The 19,777-nt window shown below is 41.5% G+C and overlaps 3 protein-coding genes across 4 annotated transcripts; 2 read left to right on the top strand and 1 right to left on the bottom strand.

Annotated features, from left to right (window-relative positions):
* Positions 1-34: 34 nt before the first annotated feature.
* On the bottom strand, positions 35-1,282 carry LOC119009736 (interferon a3-like). 2 transcript variants are annotated; one of them, XM_037081283.1, is made up of 5 exons: positions 1,125-1,282; positions 921-1,007; positions 484-633; positions 293-376; positions 35-201 (listed from the first exon to the last, which is right to left on the bottom strand). In XM_037081283.1, exons 1-5 carry the CDS (start codon positions 1,257-1,259, stop codon positions 103-105), a joined length of 555 nt encoding a protein of 184 aa, XP_036937178.1. In that variant the 5' UTR covers positions 1,260-1,282; the 3' UTR covers positions 35-102. The 2 variants fall into 2 exon arrangements, with proteins under 2 accessions (XP_036937178.1, XP_036937177.1); XM_037081282.1 differs by having other exon boundaries at positions 921-1,282.
* Positions 1,283-1,419: 137 nt separating this feature from the next.
* On the top strand, positions 1,420-5,076 carry LOC119009740 (interferon a3-like). The gene is made up of 7 exons (XM_037081287.1): positions 1,420-1,498; positions 2,194-2,340; positions 3,703-4,030; positions 4,152-4,238; positions 4,526-4,675; positions 4,783-4,866; positions 4,958-5,076. Exons 3-7 carry the CDS (start codon positions 3,896-3,898, stop codon positions 5,054-5,056), a joined length of 555 nt encoding a protein of 184 aa, XP_036937182.1. The 5' UTR covers positions 1,420-1,498; positions 2,194-2,340; positions 3,703-3,895; the 3' UTR covers positions 5,057-5,076.
* Positions 5,077-6,944: 1,868 nt separating this feature from the next.
* Positions 6,945-19,766, top strand: plekhm1 (pleckstrin homology domain containing, family M (with RUN domain) member 1). The gene is made up of 12 exons (XM_037080273.1): positions 6,945-7,165; positions 8,027-8,116; positions 9,553-9,794; positions 10,237-10,896; positions 11,464-11,959; positions 13,059-13,209; positions 15,057-16,025; positions 16,190-16,335; positions 16,661-16,854; positions 16,942-17,005; positions 17,091-17,248; positions 17,939-19,766. Exons 2-12 carry the CDS (start codon positions 8,063-8,065, stop codon positions 18,045-18,047), a joined length of 3,243 nt encoding a protein of 1,080 aa, XP_036936168.1. The 5' UTR covers positions 6,945-7,165; positions 8,027-8,062; the 3' UTR covers positions 18,048-19,766.
* Positions 19,767-19,777: the final 11 nt, after the last annotated feature.

Genomic DNA, 19,777 nt, shown 5'->3' with positions numbered 1-19,777 from the left:
AACAATAAAAAATACATAAACAACTCAATGATTAGATAAATAAGTGCATTAATAAATAAATAGATAGATAAATAGATGTACAGATGGTTGATGTGACAGGTTTCAGTTGGTTCTGGTTGCAGATGTAACCAGCTGGTTTGCCCTCATCAGATGGAATTGGACTTCCTTCCTGATCAGCTCCCAGGCTTCAGCACTGTGGCCCTGCACACAGAAGAATACGATCATTATTAAAACACGATCAATACTGTAGATAGATCGATCAATAGATACACAAACAGATGGAGAAACTTACCATTCTCTGGAGGACGTGGCTGGACAGTCTCTGGAAGTACATGTGCAGCTTCTTGTTCTTCTTCTTGTGTCCGTGGCTCCCGATCTAAATGAACACACAGCAACAGATCAGTCAGAGCAGCCTGATGCTCGTCTTTAACTTTTAAATGTCTCAGAACAAGTGAGCTGATGTTGATCCACACTGAGACTCACACAGGAGCGAAGCTCGTCCGCCTGCTGGGTCACAACGATGACAAAGTTCTCCACTGTGTTCTCCTCCCATGATGCTGAGCTGTGATCCTCCTCAAACAGGACAGACGTCTCATTCAGAACCTGAGCTGTGAAGGCAAGTTTATCCTCAGCCTGCAAGAAGAAGAAGAAGAAGAAGAAGAAGAAGAAGAAGAAGAAGAAGAAGAAGAAGAAGACACTTTTAACAATCACCAGATTTTCACAGTAAATATGATTTTAAAATTATATAATAATGAAGCATTTTAATGTGCACATGCTGTAAATGTACAATAACTGACTGGCTACTCAGTAACAATACAGTGATAAACAAAGTTTTGTCTTCTATAAAAGCATAAAAAGTGAAGTTGACTTGATGTGTTTCCATGCAGAGCTGCAGCAGAGGACAGCTGAGGAGGACTTACTGATGCTTTGGACGCCTGGCTGTACAGATGTTCAGGGAAGGTGTTCTTCACTTCATCATCCTCAGTGCTGTTAGTGGAGTTATTAGCCTGCAGCACACACACACACACACACACACACACACACACATCATGAGTTGAAGGAAACACACAGTAAAGTAAAGTCATCCAGTGAACATCATCCAGTGAGAGTAAACAAAGACTCACCATCGTATCCAGCAGCTGCAGATAGTTTTCACTGTGCTGTCTGAATTTCTCATCCGTGATCCATCTGCAGCTGAGCGAGGAGGCTGCACTGTTCACACTGAGAGACAGGCACACCAACAAGATCCTGCTGAGCATCTTCACACTGATCCAGGAGCTGTTTGTCAGGAGAAGACTGGGATGTGTCCTGGTGTTGTGTTGGAGCAGACCTGCAGCGCTTCATTTATATTGTAGCACCATTTCATTTTCCAAACACAGAGAACAAAATCTCCCGCAATAAATCAACAGACTTCAGAGCAGAGGTGAAATATCACGACCACAAGATGGAAACTGAGTCTGGTGGAGAAACTCTGCTGCCGTGGGAAATCATAATCATCGTGAATATGATTGAATAACATATTTCTTTTTTAATAATTCTGACTTTATATCTCATAATCTTGGAGTTTATATCATAATTGTTATTTTCATCTCATGGTTGTGATTTTTTTTGACTCGTTAGAACAAAATCTCCCTTAATCATATGTCTTTTTAAAATCATTACTCTTTCTCATATCAGTGACGTTGTGTCTCATAGTTGTGGATTTTATCTCGTTATTTTGGCTTTTTATTGAACTATTATTACATTTACTCCCCCAAAATATCGACTTATATTGTTTTTCGATTTCTTTTTAATAATTGTCCTTTTTTAACTGCCGGAAACTGACTTCCATACATCAAATAATACCTAAAAAACACAACTCACATTATATTACAATAGGATTATTCGAAACTGTAAATTATGGCATTTTTAAAGGAATATTTCTGACATTTTTAAGGCCGAAAAAAATACCCGAGACTCCAAAAAGTTGCCTAATTATCCTTGAATTAAAATCCTCCTCACTGATGATGATTGTCGCTTATTTTAATATTTACCTCAGTTTTTTTGGTTGGTTTACAGTTTTTTACGTCATATGTTTCTGTAAATGTGTGGATCGATGATATTGATGAATGAACGCTGTGTGTGTGTGTGTGTGTGTGTGTGTGTGTGTGTGTGTGTGTGTGTGTGTGTGTGTGTGTGTGTGTGTGTGTGGAGACGGAGGAGACGTGAAGCGGAAGTTCCCGCGGAGAGAAACTGAAAGCGACTGCGGCTTCTGACGCTCATTCATCAGAAGAGATCGGTGACATTTCACCGTGTTTCAGCTCCATCATGGAGGACAGAGAGACGGATTCTCCTCCACACGTTGGTTCACACGTTCAGTCACGTTTTCAGCCTCGGTCAGAACATGAAAACCAGTCACTGTTTTCTGTGAGGAGTTGAGAAGCGTGTCTGAAGATTAGATAAGACTTTATGGCTTTATTATCAGATGCTGCAGCAGCTCAACGAGAAAGTGGGAAATAACACGAGAGATATAAAGACAAAGCAATTAAAGACACAATTACAAGTGTTTGAAAATGTCCCTGAAGCTGTTAAACAATTAAAAGTAATGTTTCTAAAATCACATATTTGTTTTTATAAAAACGTTATATGTTTTTAAACGGACACAAACACACAGAGACAAAAATGTGATTTTCACGCTGCAGGGTGCGAACGTCACAGTGACGTAACGCAGGCCGCATCACTCACTTCCGCTTTCTCTTTCTTCTTCGGGGTGTTTGGACGCACTGCAGTCAGACGCTGATAAATATATAAATGTTATTAAACCACGTAATCCTCATGGTGATGACACTGAACACTGAATTATTACTGAATTAAATCGTACAAAAAATATCTTGTTTTATGCTCAAAACATATCACAATGGATTTAATTAAATATAGAAACATTTTGTTTCGTCGTTCCTTTGAAGATTACAAAATGTTCCCATGTGTTTGTTTTGTTTTTGTGCTTGAGCGTCGTTTTCTATCATATTTAGTCTCAGAGGAGCCGTTTTATTTTGGCGTAACGCTTCATTTTAGCTTCTATTACATTCATGCACCATTTTTTCATTGTGGACACAAACAGTGCAAATCCGACATATGACATAAAAAGTCAGAATTATTAGATAAAAGTCACAATTGTGAGATGAAAAAAAACGAGATGAAAATTAATAATTATGAAATAAACTCCAAGATTGTGACATTAAAAGTAAAAACAAACAAACAAACATGACCATGGTGTTATTTTTTTCGTTCATTTTTTCGATTTGTTTGTTTGGTGTAAAATGTGGAAGTCAGTTTCCGCCAGTTAAAGGAAGAAAATACTCAAAAAGAGACGAGAAGAGATGAGATATGAGAAAGACAGAGTTACGATTTTAAAAAAGACAATTACGATCAAGAGAGATTTAGTTCTCACGAGTCAAATCCGAGATATGGGAAAGAAAAGTCAGAATCATTGGATAAAAAAATCTAAACCATGAGATGAAAATTAATAATTGTTGAATACACTCCAGGATTGTGAGAAATACAGTCAGAATTATTAAGAAATTCATGTTTACCATATTTTCGTGTTGATCTCTTCCTGATTTCCCACGGCAGCAGAGTTTCTCCATCAGACTCAGTTTCCATCTGTTGTGGTCGTTGTGGTCGTGATATCACCACCTCTTAAGTCTCTTTGTTGTTTTATAGGGGGAGATTTTGACTCTAACGAGTCAAATCCGAAAGGTGTGTGACGTCATCCAGGTACGCGGAGACTGAGAAGCCGCGTGTGGAAAATGAAATGGTGCTACAATATAAATGAAGCGCTGCAGGTCTGCTCCAACACAACACCAGGACACATCCCAGTCTGCTCCTGACAAACAGCTCCTGGATCAGTGTGAAGATGCTCAGCAGGATCTTGTTGGTGTGCCTGTCTCTCAGTGTGAACAGTGCAGCCTCCTCGCTCAGCTGCAGATGGATCACGGATGAGAAATTCAGACAGCACAGTGAAAACTATCTGCAGCTGCTGGATACGATGGTGAGTCTTTGTTTACTCTCACTGGATGATGTTCACTGGATGACTTTACTTTACTGTGTGTTTCCTTCAACTCATGACGTGTGTGTGTGTGTGTGTGTGTGTGTGTGTGTGTGTGCTGCAGGCTAATAACTCCACTAACAGCACTGAGGATGATGAAGTGAAGAACACCTTCCCTGAACATCTGTACAGCCAGGCGTCCAAAGCATCAGTAAGTCCTCCTCAGCTGTCCTCTGCTGCAGCTCTGCATGGAAACACATCAAGTCAACTTCACTTTTTATGCTTTTATAGAAGACAAAACTTTATTTATCACTGTATTGTTACTGAGTAGCCAGTCAGTTATTGTACATTTACAGCATGTGCACATTAAAATGCTTCATTATTATATAATTTTAAAATCATATTTACTATGAAAATCTGGTGATTGTTAAAAGTGTCTTCTTCTTCTTCTTCTTCTTCTTCTTCTTCTTCTTCTTCTTCTTCTTCTTCTTCTTGCAGGCTGAGGATAAACTTGCCTTCACAGCTCAGGTTCTGAATGAGACGTCTGTCCTGTTTGAGGAGGATCACAGCTCGGCATCATGGGAGGAGAACACAGTGGAGAACTTTGTCATCGTTGTGACCCAGCAGGCGGACGAGCTTCGCTCCTGTGTGAGTCTCAGTGTGGATCAACATCAGCTCACTTGTTCTGAGACATTTAAAAGTTAAAGACGAGCATCAGGCTGCTCTGACTGATCTGTTGCTGTGTGTTCATTTAGATCGGGAGCCACGGACACAAGAAGAAGAACAAGAAGCTGCACATGTACTTCCAGAGACTGTCCAGCCACGTCCTCCAGAGAATGGTAAGTTTCTCCATCTGTTTGTGTATCTATTGATCGATCTATCTACAGTATTGATTGTGTTTTAATAATGATCGTATTCTTCTGTGTGCAGGGCCACAGTGCTGAAGCCTGGGAGCTGATCAGGAAGGAAGTCCAATTCCATCTGATGAGGGCAAACCAGCTGGTTACATCTGCAACCAGAACCAACTGAAACCTGTCACATCAACCATCTATTTATCTATTTATTTATTTATTTATTTATTAATGCACTTATTTATCTAATCATTGAGTTGTTTATTTATTTTTTTATTGTTATTTTTATACATGAAAATGTTGTTGATCAACTTATTTATTCAGCTTCTCCATATTTATATTTATATATTATATATATATATATTTATATTTTTCATGTACTCATTAATCTTTGATTAACTTATTTATTTATGTATTTATTTATCTAATCATAGAGAAGTTTGTGTTAATCTCTTGATCATGCATATTAATTAAAATTATTTATTTATTTATGCTGAGCACAAATGTATCCATTTTTATACCTTCAGTGTTGTAATCAATAAATATATATTTTTTTTTTACCAGCAAATAGAAATGTCTTTATTGTTTTTATTACTGTTGTATATATATATATATATATATATATATATATATATATATATATATATATATATATATATATATATATATATATATATATATAGAAAAATATAAAAACAGATCCAGTTCTTCTCTTTAATGAGTCTGATCAAACATCACAAGGGAACATGTGGGGTGTCATTCAGACTTATACTGTAACAATATAATAATAATGTCAACATTGTCAACGCATTGAACATTTATGGGGCCAGTTGAAGACAGAGACTCTGAGTTTGTGGAACACAGTCAGCAGGTTCTCCATGCAAGCTCGAGTGCACGCTGTCAGTAAAGCAAAGGGGCAAACAAAATAACATATATTTGAAAATTCACAGACATTGAAAAAGATTCAACATTTTGCTCAAAGTGTGAAGCTGTTATCATTTGTAATTAACAAATATTACAATAGATATTACAAAAAACAAACAGCAAAATAAAAATGTATCTTGTTTGGTTTTAAACTAAATTATGTTAACGTGTTATACGGCTGTATTACATGATATGGCTTCCATATTTATTTTGACAAACAGTAATTATCATGACTTCATCATATCATCTATTAGTCTGGTGTACACTGTCTTGTTTTTACAATATATGATATTGTGTTTATGATATTATTACACACTGAAACAGATTCACACTGTACATTACTCCCTAGATCTTATCTGTAGAACCTTAATGTAATAGATAACAAGCGATAAATTCTAGGTTAGTTGGAGGAGAGTCATATTCAGGGAAAAACATATAATTTGTACAGGAATCAGAATCAGAGCTATAATACATAACTGTGCTGTGGCGCCCCCTGTTGAACCAGGGCAGTATCTGTATAAATATGAGCTGTGAATCAATCTTTTCCACACTGTTGTTGTCTCTAGAAACGTGTTGTTCTCCATCTATTCATCCATCCACCAATTGCAAGAACTAATTAAACTATGGCGTGGCTGTTTTAATCCTTAATTAGTTTTTTAACACACACAAAAACAAACAGAAGTGATTGGTGTAAGAGGTCATTACGTGGAGTTACTCCACAGTTTTCAAGCTGAGAGATATTTGATACACACTTCTCTGCGGTGTGTTGTCAGTCCAACAGGAACCGTCTGGTACAGGACAGAGAACATGAAGTCCTCACATGTCAGCAAACTCAGCAACAACACCAGCACGCCTCAAAAGCTGTGCTGCCTTCGGGTGTTACTCGTAAACTACACATTCACTGTAAAACAACCGTTGCACTATCAGCCGTATTTTCGCGTATGTGTTGTTGGATATGAGTAGAAACAGACTTATTTCTGGGATAAGCTACGGATAAATATGTTAGTACGGAAGCAGGTGCTTAATTTATAAGCAAATACAAACTTAAAATGCGTTTGAAATGTACATCTATGTGACAAAGTTTAATTCTTACTATATTTCTGACTGAACTTTAAGGCATCATTGGTTTAGTTCCCATGATGCATCTGTCATCGGTTGGACAGTGACAAGAGCGCAGCTCTCGAAGAAACAAATCTTGGTCAACGCGTTTTTTCTTGCGTTTCTTGGATGCGGTAACCGGCGCGATGGAGAGCGACTGTACGGATTGACTTAATCTAACTTAATCTGACCGAACTGTCGGTAATTCACAGAAGATACGCGGCTGTCTTTTGGATTTTCATGGCAAGTTAGCCAACCAGTTTCGGTAAGGAAGCTAGCCCAGTAGCTCATATTGCTACTTAACGTTCGTCGCTAATGCCACATTCATGCTAGCTGTCAGGGTCATTTGTAACTGCTTCAGTTTACTGAAGACGTGGTTTGCAGAGGATATTTTGATTTTCTGTGTATGGTATCATGATTTTTCTATTTTTCCTGTCGAGCTTGAGTGCCATTACACGCCCAAAACAGGGGGTTAACACTAAATGCACTGCCTTTTTACTGCAAAGCAGTTGTATTGATTGTAAAGTAATGCAGTCAAGTTGTTTTTCTGTATTCAACCCTGAACTGTCAGAATATGCAAAGAATTAGTTATCCCTCTGTGAGGCTCATATTTATCACCATTAGTCTACCCCTCTGCTGTTAAGTAACGTACACCTATTTTTTGTTTTATGAGGCATTTACAGTTATCTAATCTGGGCGTGATCGTGTCAGGTAATCAGACTTGCATGCTTGTTTCGATCCTGATTGTGTCTCAGTGGTTTTGATTAGGGAAGTTAGCATTGGAGCTACTTCCCTGCAGACACAGTCTTTTATCAGCCGCTCACATGACTCAAGTTGGTTAGTCAGTGAAACCATGAAATTGCAGATATGTCACAGAAGAATACAGTCTTGTGGTGGAAAATGCAATGATAGGTCAGTGGCAAATGTGCTGCTCGAACATGAAGTGAGGAAGAGGTGGATAAGCTGCTTCCCCATTAGAGTCACATCACATGTCCTGCCCGTCTGCCAGGGCACACAGGCTTACACTTCTTGTTTGTCAGGGGTTAGTGTGCTTCTTATTGGAGACAGCCAACTGTTTAAAAGTTTTCTGTTTTTCACAGGGATGTTTTTTGTTTGCGTGTTTCAGTGTGCCATGTGGGAGTAAACCTTCCAGGAAGGTGTCATGCTAGCCACACAGATGCCAGATACGCCACCCGAGGCTAAAGATGTTAAACAGGTAAAACCACTAAATGTTCCCCATTTGCACAGATCTCTCATATTATTCTTCTGTTTGGTTGTGTTCCCCTTTGACGGTGACTGTGATACTACCCGGTGAAGGTGTCAGATTTCCTTTATAAGCCCCTGGGATGGACTTTTGCTTAACAACGTCAGGCTGTGACATTGTAAGTAGGACATGTTGTAAATCTGTACCCAGCAGTGTTCAACAGCTCTTCACTTGTTGCCTGCGGGTCTTGTTTACAGCGTCATCAAGTCAAAGACGACTTGTAATAGTAGACCTTGCTTGGTTAATAGTAAGCAAAGTCTTGAAAGTATGTGATTTTAATTGATATATTTAATAACAGGCTTTATTTTCATTATATACTTCTTGAAAATTCTTAATTTTTCAACATAATCCTCTCCACAACTCTCACTTATTTGTAAATATTTGAAATGAAATGACCCATCCTTCATCTTTGTTTGTTGTCTCTTGGCATTAAAATAAGGGCAAAAAAAAAAATCACAATCAAAACAAAGAGTCAGGATGATAATAAAAGCTGGTAAAATACACAAGAGACAATATACATTTATTACTGATACTTTAAAGACATTCTGTAAACTTTTGCAATGACTTAGTAACATGCAGATGTGATTATAAAGGCATCAACTCTACAGATATTTGATTTTGGTACCTTGAAAGTGCATTCATTCCTTTTTTGATCTGTTTTTGTGTGACACCTGTAACTATGCATTATAAGACATAAATTGTTTATTGCTAAACATTATACTTTGTACAGCCTCCCACTCTGTGTTTTACATGTCTCGGTTGGTAAAAGCATAATACAAACAGTGTTCAAATAAAGTGCTTGAACTATTGTCTTTAAAAGCTGCACAAATCCAGCTGCTATAACATGATGTTTTAAGCAGCATGGCTTTGCAGACAGTTCACAGTGTATCGTTGATTTACTGAATTAATGCATGTGAGTCAGGAAGTGAGGAAAGCAGGCAAGGATTTCCCTAGAAATCTTTCTCAGCTGCGTTTCTCAAGTCAAGCACGGAGACAGGAGGGTACTTCAGTGCTCAGTGACGAGAACTCTCCGACCGCAGCCTTTCAAAGTGTTTAGTGTTGCTGAAGAATGAGTTGTTATCTTGCAACCCTTTGCACAATGTTGGCCAACTGGGTTTACGTTCTGTCTTTCCGTATCAGCTGACAGTATGTTTCATGTGACAGTAGGTAATCTACGGATCATGTTTCATAACCACATCACATGGCCTCTGAACTCACTCTAGTCCGGCATCCGGAATGCAGGACTTGATTTTCACAGCGCATAAAAATTTGTTCTGGTGATCTGATAAATTCTTGTCACTCTGCCAGCGCTCCACCTAACCTGACTGGTTTTTGAAAGCAAACAAGGAAACTGATAATATTTCCTTCTGCCTGACATTGTCACGTAGATCAAAGAGAGGCTGGCCCAGTCACTCAAGGCCCTGCAGAAGCGATACGTAACGTCAGACGATGTGGTCACCAGTGAAGATGGGGACGCAAACCTCCTCTGCTGCGCCCTGGAGGCCATCTTCATCCACGGCATCAAGAGCAAGTACGTCCGCACAGAGTCTGGGGGACGAAGTAGAAAAGGAGACAGAGGGCCGCTCCCCCAGCCTTTCTTCTGGAGCCTCCTCAAGAGTGTCACCCACCGGTAAGAGACCATTTATGCTACTATGGCAACTATTTGGACAATTATAATTATTGTAAGTGTTAATTATAAGTGTCTTATTTTGTCCACAAACCAAAGATGTTTAGTTTACTACATCAGAAGAATAATGAAACCAGAAAATACTAGCATTTGTGAAGCTGGAATCAGATCATTTTTTTAAAATTTATTGTAAAAGTAATCGACAATTAACTAATTAATCATTGCAGGGCTGCTTTTCAAAGTCTACTGTGATGGCAAATAGAATATCTTTGCGTTTTGGATTGTTGGTGGTAAGACACAAGCGATTTCTAGAAGAAATTTGGGGCTTCATTTTAATCAGTTGGTTAAAAAAATGAAAACAAGTTGCAGCTCTTGACATCGTTTGATCGTTTGGAGAAACTGTCTTTGAAAAGTTTTATAATAACGCTCTCTGTTAAATCCCCAGTGATGTGATCACCGAGCTGGAGAAGATCAGCTTCGTGGGCACGGACGTGGGTCGCTGCCGAGCGTGGCTGCGGCTCGCCCTCAACCACGGGCTGCTGGAGTGCTACCTCGCCTCGCTGTTCCGGGAGGACTCCGAGCTGAGGGCCCACTATCAGCCTAGTGCCTTGCTCCTGAACACCGAGGAGCGGGAAGTCCTGCTCAGCTACCTCCAGGGTTTGGCTTCGCTCACTTTCAGCCTGTCTTACAAATCAGCCGTCCTCAACGAGTGGACCACCACACCGCTGGCTCTTGCTGGACTCTGTCCTGTGCTCCAGGCGGAAGTACTCGACCTGCCCGTCAATGGCGGAGACCTTCACAACTCCAAGCCCACATACAAAGAATCATGGGATACAGCGTCTCAGTCTTCGAGCTCGTCGGATGCACTGGATATGCAGCGGTGTCCAGTGGTGATGTTGGCGAGAGGGTCGAATGTGTTACAAGGCGGTGGGAATGCACTCAACTCGTCTAATTTGAGCCTGGACACCACAGGCTCCTCGCAGCTCTCCTCCAGCTTGAGCTCCGACAGCCTCCTGCAGGGTCAGGACCCCCGCAGCCCCACAGGAGAGCAGTGGTCTTCATATGACCTGGAGGCACCCATTAGCACCCAGAAGCCACAGAAAGAGTAAGTTTGTGTTTGAAGTAAAAGGATAAGACTGGTGATATTTTGTATTTTTCTTATTGTCTACAACTCCCATAAAAAATGTAACCAAAAATAAATTTCCAGTTCACTTCTTTACTTCTCCCTCCCATCTTTAGTACACAGCTCGAATTGAACACGTAACAGAATAGCCCACAAAATTAAGAGCAGCTACTCTGTCACTGTTTCCCTTCCATCCAAAATCTAAATGCATGTTTTTGGTGGTGTGAGCACCACAATCCAAGTGTCATCAAGTTCCATTATATCTGAGAGACGACAGATGGCTGCAGGTGATTTCTCCTAAACTCTGCTGCTCTCACTCAACACCAAAACAATCTAGATTAATAAATGGCACGACATGTAAGAGAAAATATGTATTTTTGATTTCGGGGTGAACTGTCCCGAGCATAATGTCATGTATACATCACATTCCTCTGTGCTGTACAGCTCCTTGATTATCATTTAAAACTATTAATAATTCATTGTAATGTCAGAAGAAGCAGAAAGCTGCAGTGAAAAACTCCTCTCCTCTGTCGTTTCTTCTCTCTGCAGTTCTCAGAATGAGTTTCGGGAGAGCGGCCACTGCAGCCAGGACTCCATGCGGGAGGACTCGTTTGTCTCCAGCACGGGTCCGGATCAGTTCTCAGAGACGGCCATCTTCAGCAGCTCTGACAGCGAGACCCACGGTCCCCCTACACCATCCCAAGACCAACCCCCAAACTCTGTCCTGCCTGATTCAGAGCCACCACCACCATCTGAGGAGACCACGTTAACGACACCACCACCATCTGACCACGTTAACGACTCCTCTTCCGAAGTGTGCATAAGTGCCCCTTCTGAGTTACACTTGGACACGGACATGGTCCCGACAGTCAGTGAGCCTGAAGAGAAAGTACAAACGACTGGTACTGAGGAGAACACTCCGCCGGTCCAGGAAGAGAAAGAAGCCGAGACCACGGAGAAGAACACCAAGGAGCCTTCAGTACATCAACCACCGCGTCGCTCTACCAGCATCCTGAGCAGGAAGCTGTCCTCAGATTCTCTATCAGTAAGTGTATTTACAGACACATGGCTCTCAGTGGAAAATAACACACACACACACACACACACACACGAGCAAAACCACATCATCATGTGATTGCATTTAAGTCACACTCTTCTGCCTGTTACAAAAGTTGTTTCCTTCCATCCTCAGACAGACGGAAGCAAGAGCACATGATAGAAATGATAAAAACAATCAAAGCGAGCCGTCTGGGAGCTGCCAGTAACTAGTAATAAGGTTCAGCTGTTTATGGCCAGGCAGTGGAATTTTGAGTAATAAATAATGAGGGTTTCACAGAAAGGGGAAATGCAAAGTCGCCCGCTCTCTTGAATTGCTTTTAGCTGTTCCCACTGAGGAAATGACATCCCAAATGTCTGACTCTTGATACTGGAAGCCAAGATGGAAAAAAATATTCAACACAGGCTTTTTATTAATTCATGGGAAAGAAAATGTGGGTTCTAGCTGGTATTTTTTTCCCTCTCAAGGAGATCATGACTAGTCACTTTATTCCTGCTCTCAAGTCTACAGTTGCTAGGTAGACGCAGAAATGAACTGGCTGCTGTGGAAGTATAGTGTGCATGAAATAAAGAGCAGAGATTCAGCTCCCTGTATCATAAAATACCCTCCGTACTTATTATTCTGCGTTAACAGTAAACATGACGTCCGAGCAGGGAAACATCCAGGATGTGTCATAATATTTTCACCACATATCGTGCTTTCTGCGGTTTCCACATTTTGCTTAATTAGTCAAGACAATGACAACTTTGTTCTTATCTTTGCTTGACCTTTAGCAGTCATTAGGGTTACCCCAGTGACACATGATGACAGGAACTCTTTCACAAACTGCGGTGTGTTTAAAAAAAAAAACAAGCTCAGTCCTTCGAGGCCGTTTGACTGATTAGAAAATCTGATCTAAAACTTACTTTTGTAAGTAATGAAAGTTGGTGATTATTGTATTTTCTTCGTTTATGGTTTGCTTTTAGACAGGAACTCATTAACATAAATCTGGTGGCACTGTAAAGACACTTTTTTGGTTGTTCTGGAGTTTCTTCCTGTCATTCAGGAGCATGAGAGTTTAAAACATGTCTGTCCGTTTTTTTTGCAGAATTCTCATTCCTGGATCTCTGAGGACGACATCTACAAGCCCCATCTGGAGGAGGTGTCGGACCACGAGGAGGCGCCTCCTCCTCCTGCTCCCACAGCTGAGATCAAGGTGCCTCAGTCGGCTCCCAGTGTCATCCATCGAAGACAAATAGGTATTTTATCTACGTGATTAGAAACACTGAAGAAAGTCGTACAGCGCAGAGTCATTTTGTGTTCTTTATTCATCGTAACAGTCGGAACAGTGTCGGCTGCCTGCCTCCATCTTCAACCTATGAACAATCACAGGTTATTCTGTCTCGTCTAGTACTTGAATGATTAATCAATCATTGTTTTTTCTTTGACATTTCATAGGCTAATTGAAGTTCCTGTTTATAGTCAGAGTCTTCTTGACGTTGAGTCCGTTCCCTTCCACCTGAAACATTCGCAACACAGATTCTTCACAACTGTTTGGTTTCTCGGCGTGTTGCTGCCGCATGTAGCTCAGTGGAATAATGAGAAACAACAGCGGGGAAACTGTTTACCTGCTCGAAACATTACCTCATACATGTTAAAACCCCACAGGGAACCTTCCATGTGAACATACCTGGTCAATTCATGTGGCCACTGGGGAATTAATCAAATCAAAGGTAGACGGTGGAGTTCCCAGAGGGTAGAAAATACTTGCAGCACTCGAAAAGTGGAACTGGAAGGTATTTTCCATCAGGTGTGGCATGAGTAAATACCTGCTGTTGCATCATTAATTGGAATGTGGCCCGCTTACATCGGAATGTAAAATGATTCTTCTACTTGCAAGACGTCACCTCAGTAAATAACACGGCTTATTAAGAGACGTTTTTATGACGGGCGTTATAAGAGGGACGTGCCCGGACTTTGGAGCACTTGTTAACGCGCAGTATTTACCTGAGGATGTTGAGGATCATGAAAATTATGTTTAGATTAATTTGTTAATGTCACAGCTCATTAAATTTTGTTAACTTAAAAATGCTGCGGTAAAATAAGTTTAAAATTACAGGAGATTTTCTGCTGAGCTGTTGTACAAGAACATGGTTGACTTAGCTTCTAACATTTATTTTTAATAAAATATTTAAAAATCTCTCCATGTAGACGTGAATTTAATGTTATAATTTTAGCATATAATTATTAAAAGTGCTGCAGTTAAAGAAAAAGAAAGTGCCGACGGATGACGGCTGATGTAATCAAACAAAGGAAGATAAGACAGTTTTAAACAACCTTTGTGGACATTTGAGTGTAGATCTCTGAATTACAAGGTGCACTTGAACACAGCAGATAGTTACTTTCACGCGTCTTCCCTCCGCTGTCTGAGAGACAGATGCAAAAACAGGCATAGATAAGCCTTTATCTGTGAAGCAGCTGTCTCTGCGTAGTGTTTTATTATGAGACTATCTTGGTGTAAAAACATTTCCCCGTCAGTGTGGCAGATATACTTCCCCGCCAAACTGAAAACAAACCCACATTTGGCCTCCGCCTGGCTTCTCCTTATTCCCCTAAAAGTTCCTTCACAGTTACAGAGATGACTGACACTGAAAGGTTTTGTCACAATGACAGAAAAGCTCATTTAGAAGAAAAATGTACTGCCATTTTTTATCAAAACTGATATAAATGGCTGTTTCCTGGTGCCATTTTAACGCTTCATGATAAGCTTATCTTTTCAGCACTGTTTCCTCTAAGTGCAGCTTAACGCTTCAATGTCAAATAGAGTTTTTAAGGGCAGACATGGAATATAACATGCATAATTATGTATTCATTAGTTTAATCACCTGAAACTGAAGGACTGTCGCCACCTTAATTAGAGCCTTTTACATCCGCAGAGGGTCCGTGTTGCTTTTGCATGTCTTTGAGATTTTATCAGCATTTTTAAAAGCAGTTTTGTCAAAATAAATCAGTCTCTAGCTGTCAACCAGTCTCCTGAATGTAAAAAATAGACCACAGATCATGTGAAGTAACCTCTGCTGGCCTGTGTCTGCTCTCTTCCCCTCAGGGCAGGCCAACCCGTTTCGTGGCTTGCTGAAACTCGGTCATCTAGAGCGACGCAGTGCGATGGGGTTGTGGCGGGACTACTACTGCGAGCTGTCCCCATTCGAGTTCCGCCTGTATCTCAACGCAGAGGAGCGGACTTGTTGTGACAACTGCTCCCTGTTGCGATGTGAGGACGCTCGCATCACCTCGTCTGAGGGCCGCTTTGAGTTAAGTTTCCCTGGGAAGCGACTGTTCCTCCGAGCAGGGAATCGTGATGAAGCTGAGGACTGGGTGGACCGGATAGTGGAGGCGGTCAACAAATGCCGACCAGCTTCCCATGCTGATGACCATTGGGAGGTGCTGCAACCCTACAGTGAGAATGGTGTGGATGTGGCGTCCCCGACTTCCTCTCCCTCCAGCCCAGAGCGATTGTCGTCCTCTGACACGGGGACATCTGGAGGACAGGAGGCTCCTCCTCCTCCTACACAGGAGTTTAACTGGACTCGCACTGCTGACGTGGAAAAAGATGCCATCAAAGAAGCCGTGTTGTACTTCTCTGTAGACCCTGAGGCTCGGACATGGGTACCGCTTGTCTTCTCTCTGTCATTGGAGGCCTTGAAAGGCTTTCGGGTACAAGAGGGAAGGAAGCTGCTGCGGCAAACCCACTCTATCGAGGAAATTCGAGATGTGGTGCCTGACGTGTCTCTGGGAGGACCGGCCTTCTTCAAGCTCCTGACTGTCAAGGACACGCTCCGACTCAGGGCAGAGAACGCGGACGAGGCTCGCACATGGAGGGTTCTGATTCGTAGGGCTCTGGACTCGTACCTGGAGAGCGGCGAGGATGGGTTGTCAGCTGTGGCTCAGCTGGGTGTGACGGGAAATCTCCAAAGACTGGTTCAGCACAGACTTAAAGAAGATGGAGCGCTTCTGGTTCACCTGTGCACTGTGCCCTCAGAGAAGGGGCTGGACACGCAGAGCTTCAAATGTGCAGGTAAGGTTGAGTTGTAAAGCCTGTCAGACCGGCAAGACGTAAGAATCTGTATCCTGGTGGAAACTGTTGTCATGTGTCAAATCTGTAGATCTTAAAGTCTGCTGAGAGGTGTGTGTGTGTGTGTTGTGTGTATCTAAGGTGTGTTTACTGTGTATCATACGCAGGGTGTCCTCAGCAGATCGGCCCGTCCCGTGGCAGAGCCCGGTTGTGTCACTTCTCAGGGCAGCACTACTGTGACTCCTGTCACCGTGGCGACACCACCATCATCCCGTCACGCATGGTGCACAACTGGGACCTGACGAGACGAGAGGTGGGTGCAGCTCGCTCGGATCACTTGTGTTTTACAGACACGTAGAGGTGGGAAGTATAAATACTTTGTTACTGTACACTATCTGTATTTTACGTGAGCATTTATTTTTCTGACACCTTTTGACTTTTCCTCCCTTGAGATGAAACGGTATAAAAGACATAAACGGACAGAGAGGGATTGAGACCCTCCTCACCTGGATTTTCTTATTTTCTCAGTTTGGTGTTCAAACAGAGTCAGAGTTTTGTCCTGTATCACCCTCTGTAACACACACACAGCTCCAACATGTTCTCTACCTGTCGAGTTTGACCTGTGTGTATCCGTCCAGGTGTCTAAGAAGGCCATGCACCTGCTGGCTCAGGTGGGGCAGGAGCCTCTGCTGAACCTGGAGCAGCTGAACCCTGAGCTGGTGACGCATTCAGAGTCCATGTCTCAGGCCCACAGCCTGCGGCAGAGGCTCCGTCTGCTGGGCGACTACCTGCTCACCTGCCGCAGCGGAGCCTGCAAGAAACTCCAAGCCAGGTGTGTGTGTGTGTACACGTGTGTGTTTAATATTTTAACATATTTGTTTCGATGTTTCCTTACACGTTTCTTGTAATTCTCTGTCAGAATGAAGCAGCGGACGTACTTGTTGGAGTCGAGCCATCTATACAGTGTCATGGATCTACGGCAGGTAACCTGCTGTGTGGATTATATAACTGCACCAGTCGTCTTCGCATCTCGAAACGTCTTTAATAATGTGTGTGTTTGTGTTCCAGATAGCGGAGGGCGAATACGCAGCCTACCTGATGACACTGTGCCAGTCCGCCTCCAACCACGTGTTCCACTGCGACCTGTGCACCCAGCGTGGCTTCATCTGTCAGATCTGCCGCACTGATGACATCATCTTCCCCTTTCAGTTCGACAGCACCACCAGGTATCCCATCATGTCCGCTCCTCCTCTCATTCAATCGTCCCTGGATAATAGTTTTTACTGTTCCTAGTATTTGTTTCAAGTCAATCAGGACGCACGTCGAATGTTTCAAGTTTTAAAAACTGTGAGTTTTGTTTGACTGTGTTTGGTTGAAAATGTCTCTGATGTTTTGTTTTTTTTTGTTGCCTGGTGGAAAGTCTGCGTCTTTCGTCCGCTTCTTTGTTTTTGTCTGCGTCATTTTTTCCAGCTTACAGTTTGGCCGCCACTGTTTCCAGTTTGTCTTGGTTAAATTTATGCTGTGACTGTGTCTCTGTCTGCAGAAATCCTGCCCTCTGCCTGTAATTTTCTTAATTTGCTTCCTGAGGTTTCTTCAGTCTTTTTTTTTTTCCTCATTTGACTCAAGCATCTAAGAACAGATGATGTCGTTCACTGTACAGATTGTAAAGCCCACTACAGCAATGTGATTGTGATTTTGTGATTCTATATAAATACAATTGATTTGATTTCCTAGGCATAACCTTCCAGTAGTGGGTGTGTAGCCCCAAGCAAAAGCCTAAAAGTGTCCAAGGACTTGATCCTCATCGTCTTCGAAAGGCTCAGTTACAAGCACGGATGGGCTGAGGTTCACCAGTGATTGTATAAACGTTATTAATACACTTGACAAAACTGTTGTAATTTTCTGTCTCTGCGCAGGTGTAAAGATTGTAAGACCGTGTTCCACCTCACCTGCAAGGCTCCCGGGGACCCGTGTCCTCGCTGTCAGCGCATGAGGAAATACCTGGAGAGGGATCTGCAGGACTGAGCGTCGCACAGAGCTTTATTCAGCAAGCTAGAAGAACCCTGATGTGCAAAAACAAATGACAGAACACGAAAACAAAATCTAGCTTTTACATGAAGTAACCTCAAGTGCAATTATGAGTGCACCTCGGCTGCCGAGCAGACCTTGAACCTGAAGAGGAAGGTGTGAGAGTCGCGGTGCTGCAGTAGCTCGACTCTCTCTTGCACTAATTCATGATGCTGACATGACGCAGCCAAATGTTACTGACCAGTGACTGTAATACCTCGCTCACCTCTCATTCAGCCACGGTATCAAACGAAGGACTGGACACCAGTGAAGGTTGCTGCCAAGACGTTTTTACTCTGTTGGTCTTATCGTGTCGTTAACCATCATGTTTACCAGAAACGCTCTGCAGCACATTCATGTTCTTGTATTTAGACATAACACAGCAGTGACGCTGGGTACTGTACATGCAAAATATCTCAAACAGCACTTGAAATGTTCTAATAACACATTTTTTGATTGTGCCTTCTTTTTAATTTAAAAAGTCATATTCATAACATTTTTATGGAGACAAATATTTACAGAGCTCGTGGAAAGTCATTCTGTTCTGTGAAAACATAAATACGATTGTGTTAAAAACAACAGACACAATCACCTGTCGCTTGTAGCCACTTTTAATGTTGCTAACACTAGCTAGTAAGACTTAATGTTGCTAATGCTAGATAGCCAAAGTTTACGTTGCTAACATTAGCCGGCGAAAACTAAAGTAGCTGATGTTAGGTGGCGAAAGTTCACGTTGCTAATTCTAGCCAGCAAACAGTAATGTTGCTAAAGCTAGCGAGCAAAAGTTGAATGCTAGCTAATGTTAAAGTTGCCAAAACACAGAAACACAGATTCCACGTGACGTCAGACCCGACAAACACTTTTAAATTATTGATTCACAATCATAATAGAGGTTGTTTTTTTTTAAATGATTTGTTTGTATAAAAATGTTATTACTGACCTTTAAGCTTTACACTATTTTCCTCTTTCCTCTTGGTTTGTCTTTAATTCAGGGGCAGAAAGCATCATGAAGGCGGTTTCTTTTCATTTGCCATGACTAAAGATTAATTATGTTGCTGGTTTGTGTGAAGGCATGAAAAAAACAAGCTGCCAAGAAGACTTTGTGGAATGTTAATACATATATACATATAAATCTTAAAAAGAGATGTTGATATGTGTGATTTGAACTAAAACTTGAGGGCAGATTCAAAGTCAAACATCCTTTTCGCTGCTGGTGTGGAGAGCGACGCTTGATCATAAACGTGTGGCAGAAACATTAAAAACATTTTGGGTAAAATTACAGATCCTGAAGTCAAAACATATATTGCATATTTGCACGCAGCTACGACTGTTAAATCGATTTTTCTCCTGTAGCACATGAAATTTACACCTTAACTAACAAACAGTCTTGTATTGCTGACATTTTCTTTTCTCTTTTAGTTTCATCTTTGATCATTTGTCTCTGATGCTGAGTTGAACTCGCAGAATTAACATGTAACAAGGAAGAAAAGGTTTACTTATCATATGCAGAACATATCACATGCAACAGCTGTTATTCCTGGTTTGTATTTTTTTTTATTGTCATCTCATTTATTATCTATGATGTGTAGATAAAGAATATTAAATAAATGTCAGTGTGTCACTTCTGGAATCTCTTCTGTTGTCGGCACAATTTGGTTATTGGACCATTTAATATTACGGATGTCTGT

Source organism: Acanthopagrus latus, chromosome 20 (genome assembly GCF_904848185.1).
Source record: "Acanthopagrus latus isolate v.2019 chromosome 20, fAcaLat1.1, whole genome shotgun sequence".
Lineage (NCBI taxonomy): Eukaryota > Metazoa > Chordata > Actinopteri > Spariformes > Sparidae > Acanthopagrus > Acanthopagrus latus.
The sequence above is the reverse complement of the archived record's forward strand: the minus strand, read 5'-3'. Positions and strand labels throughout refer to the sequence as shown.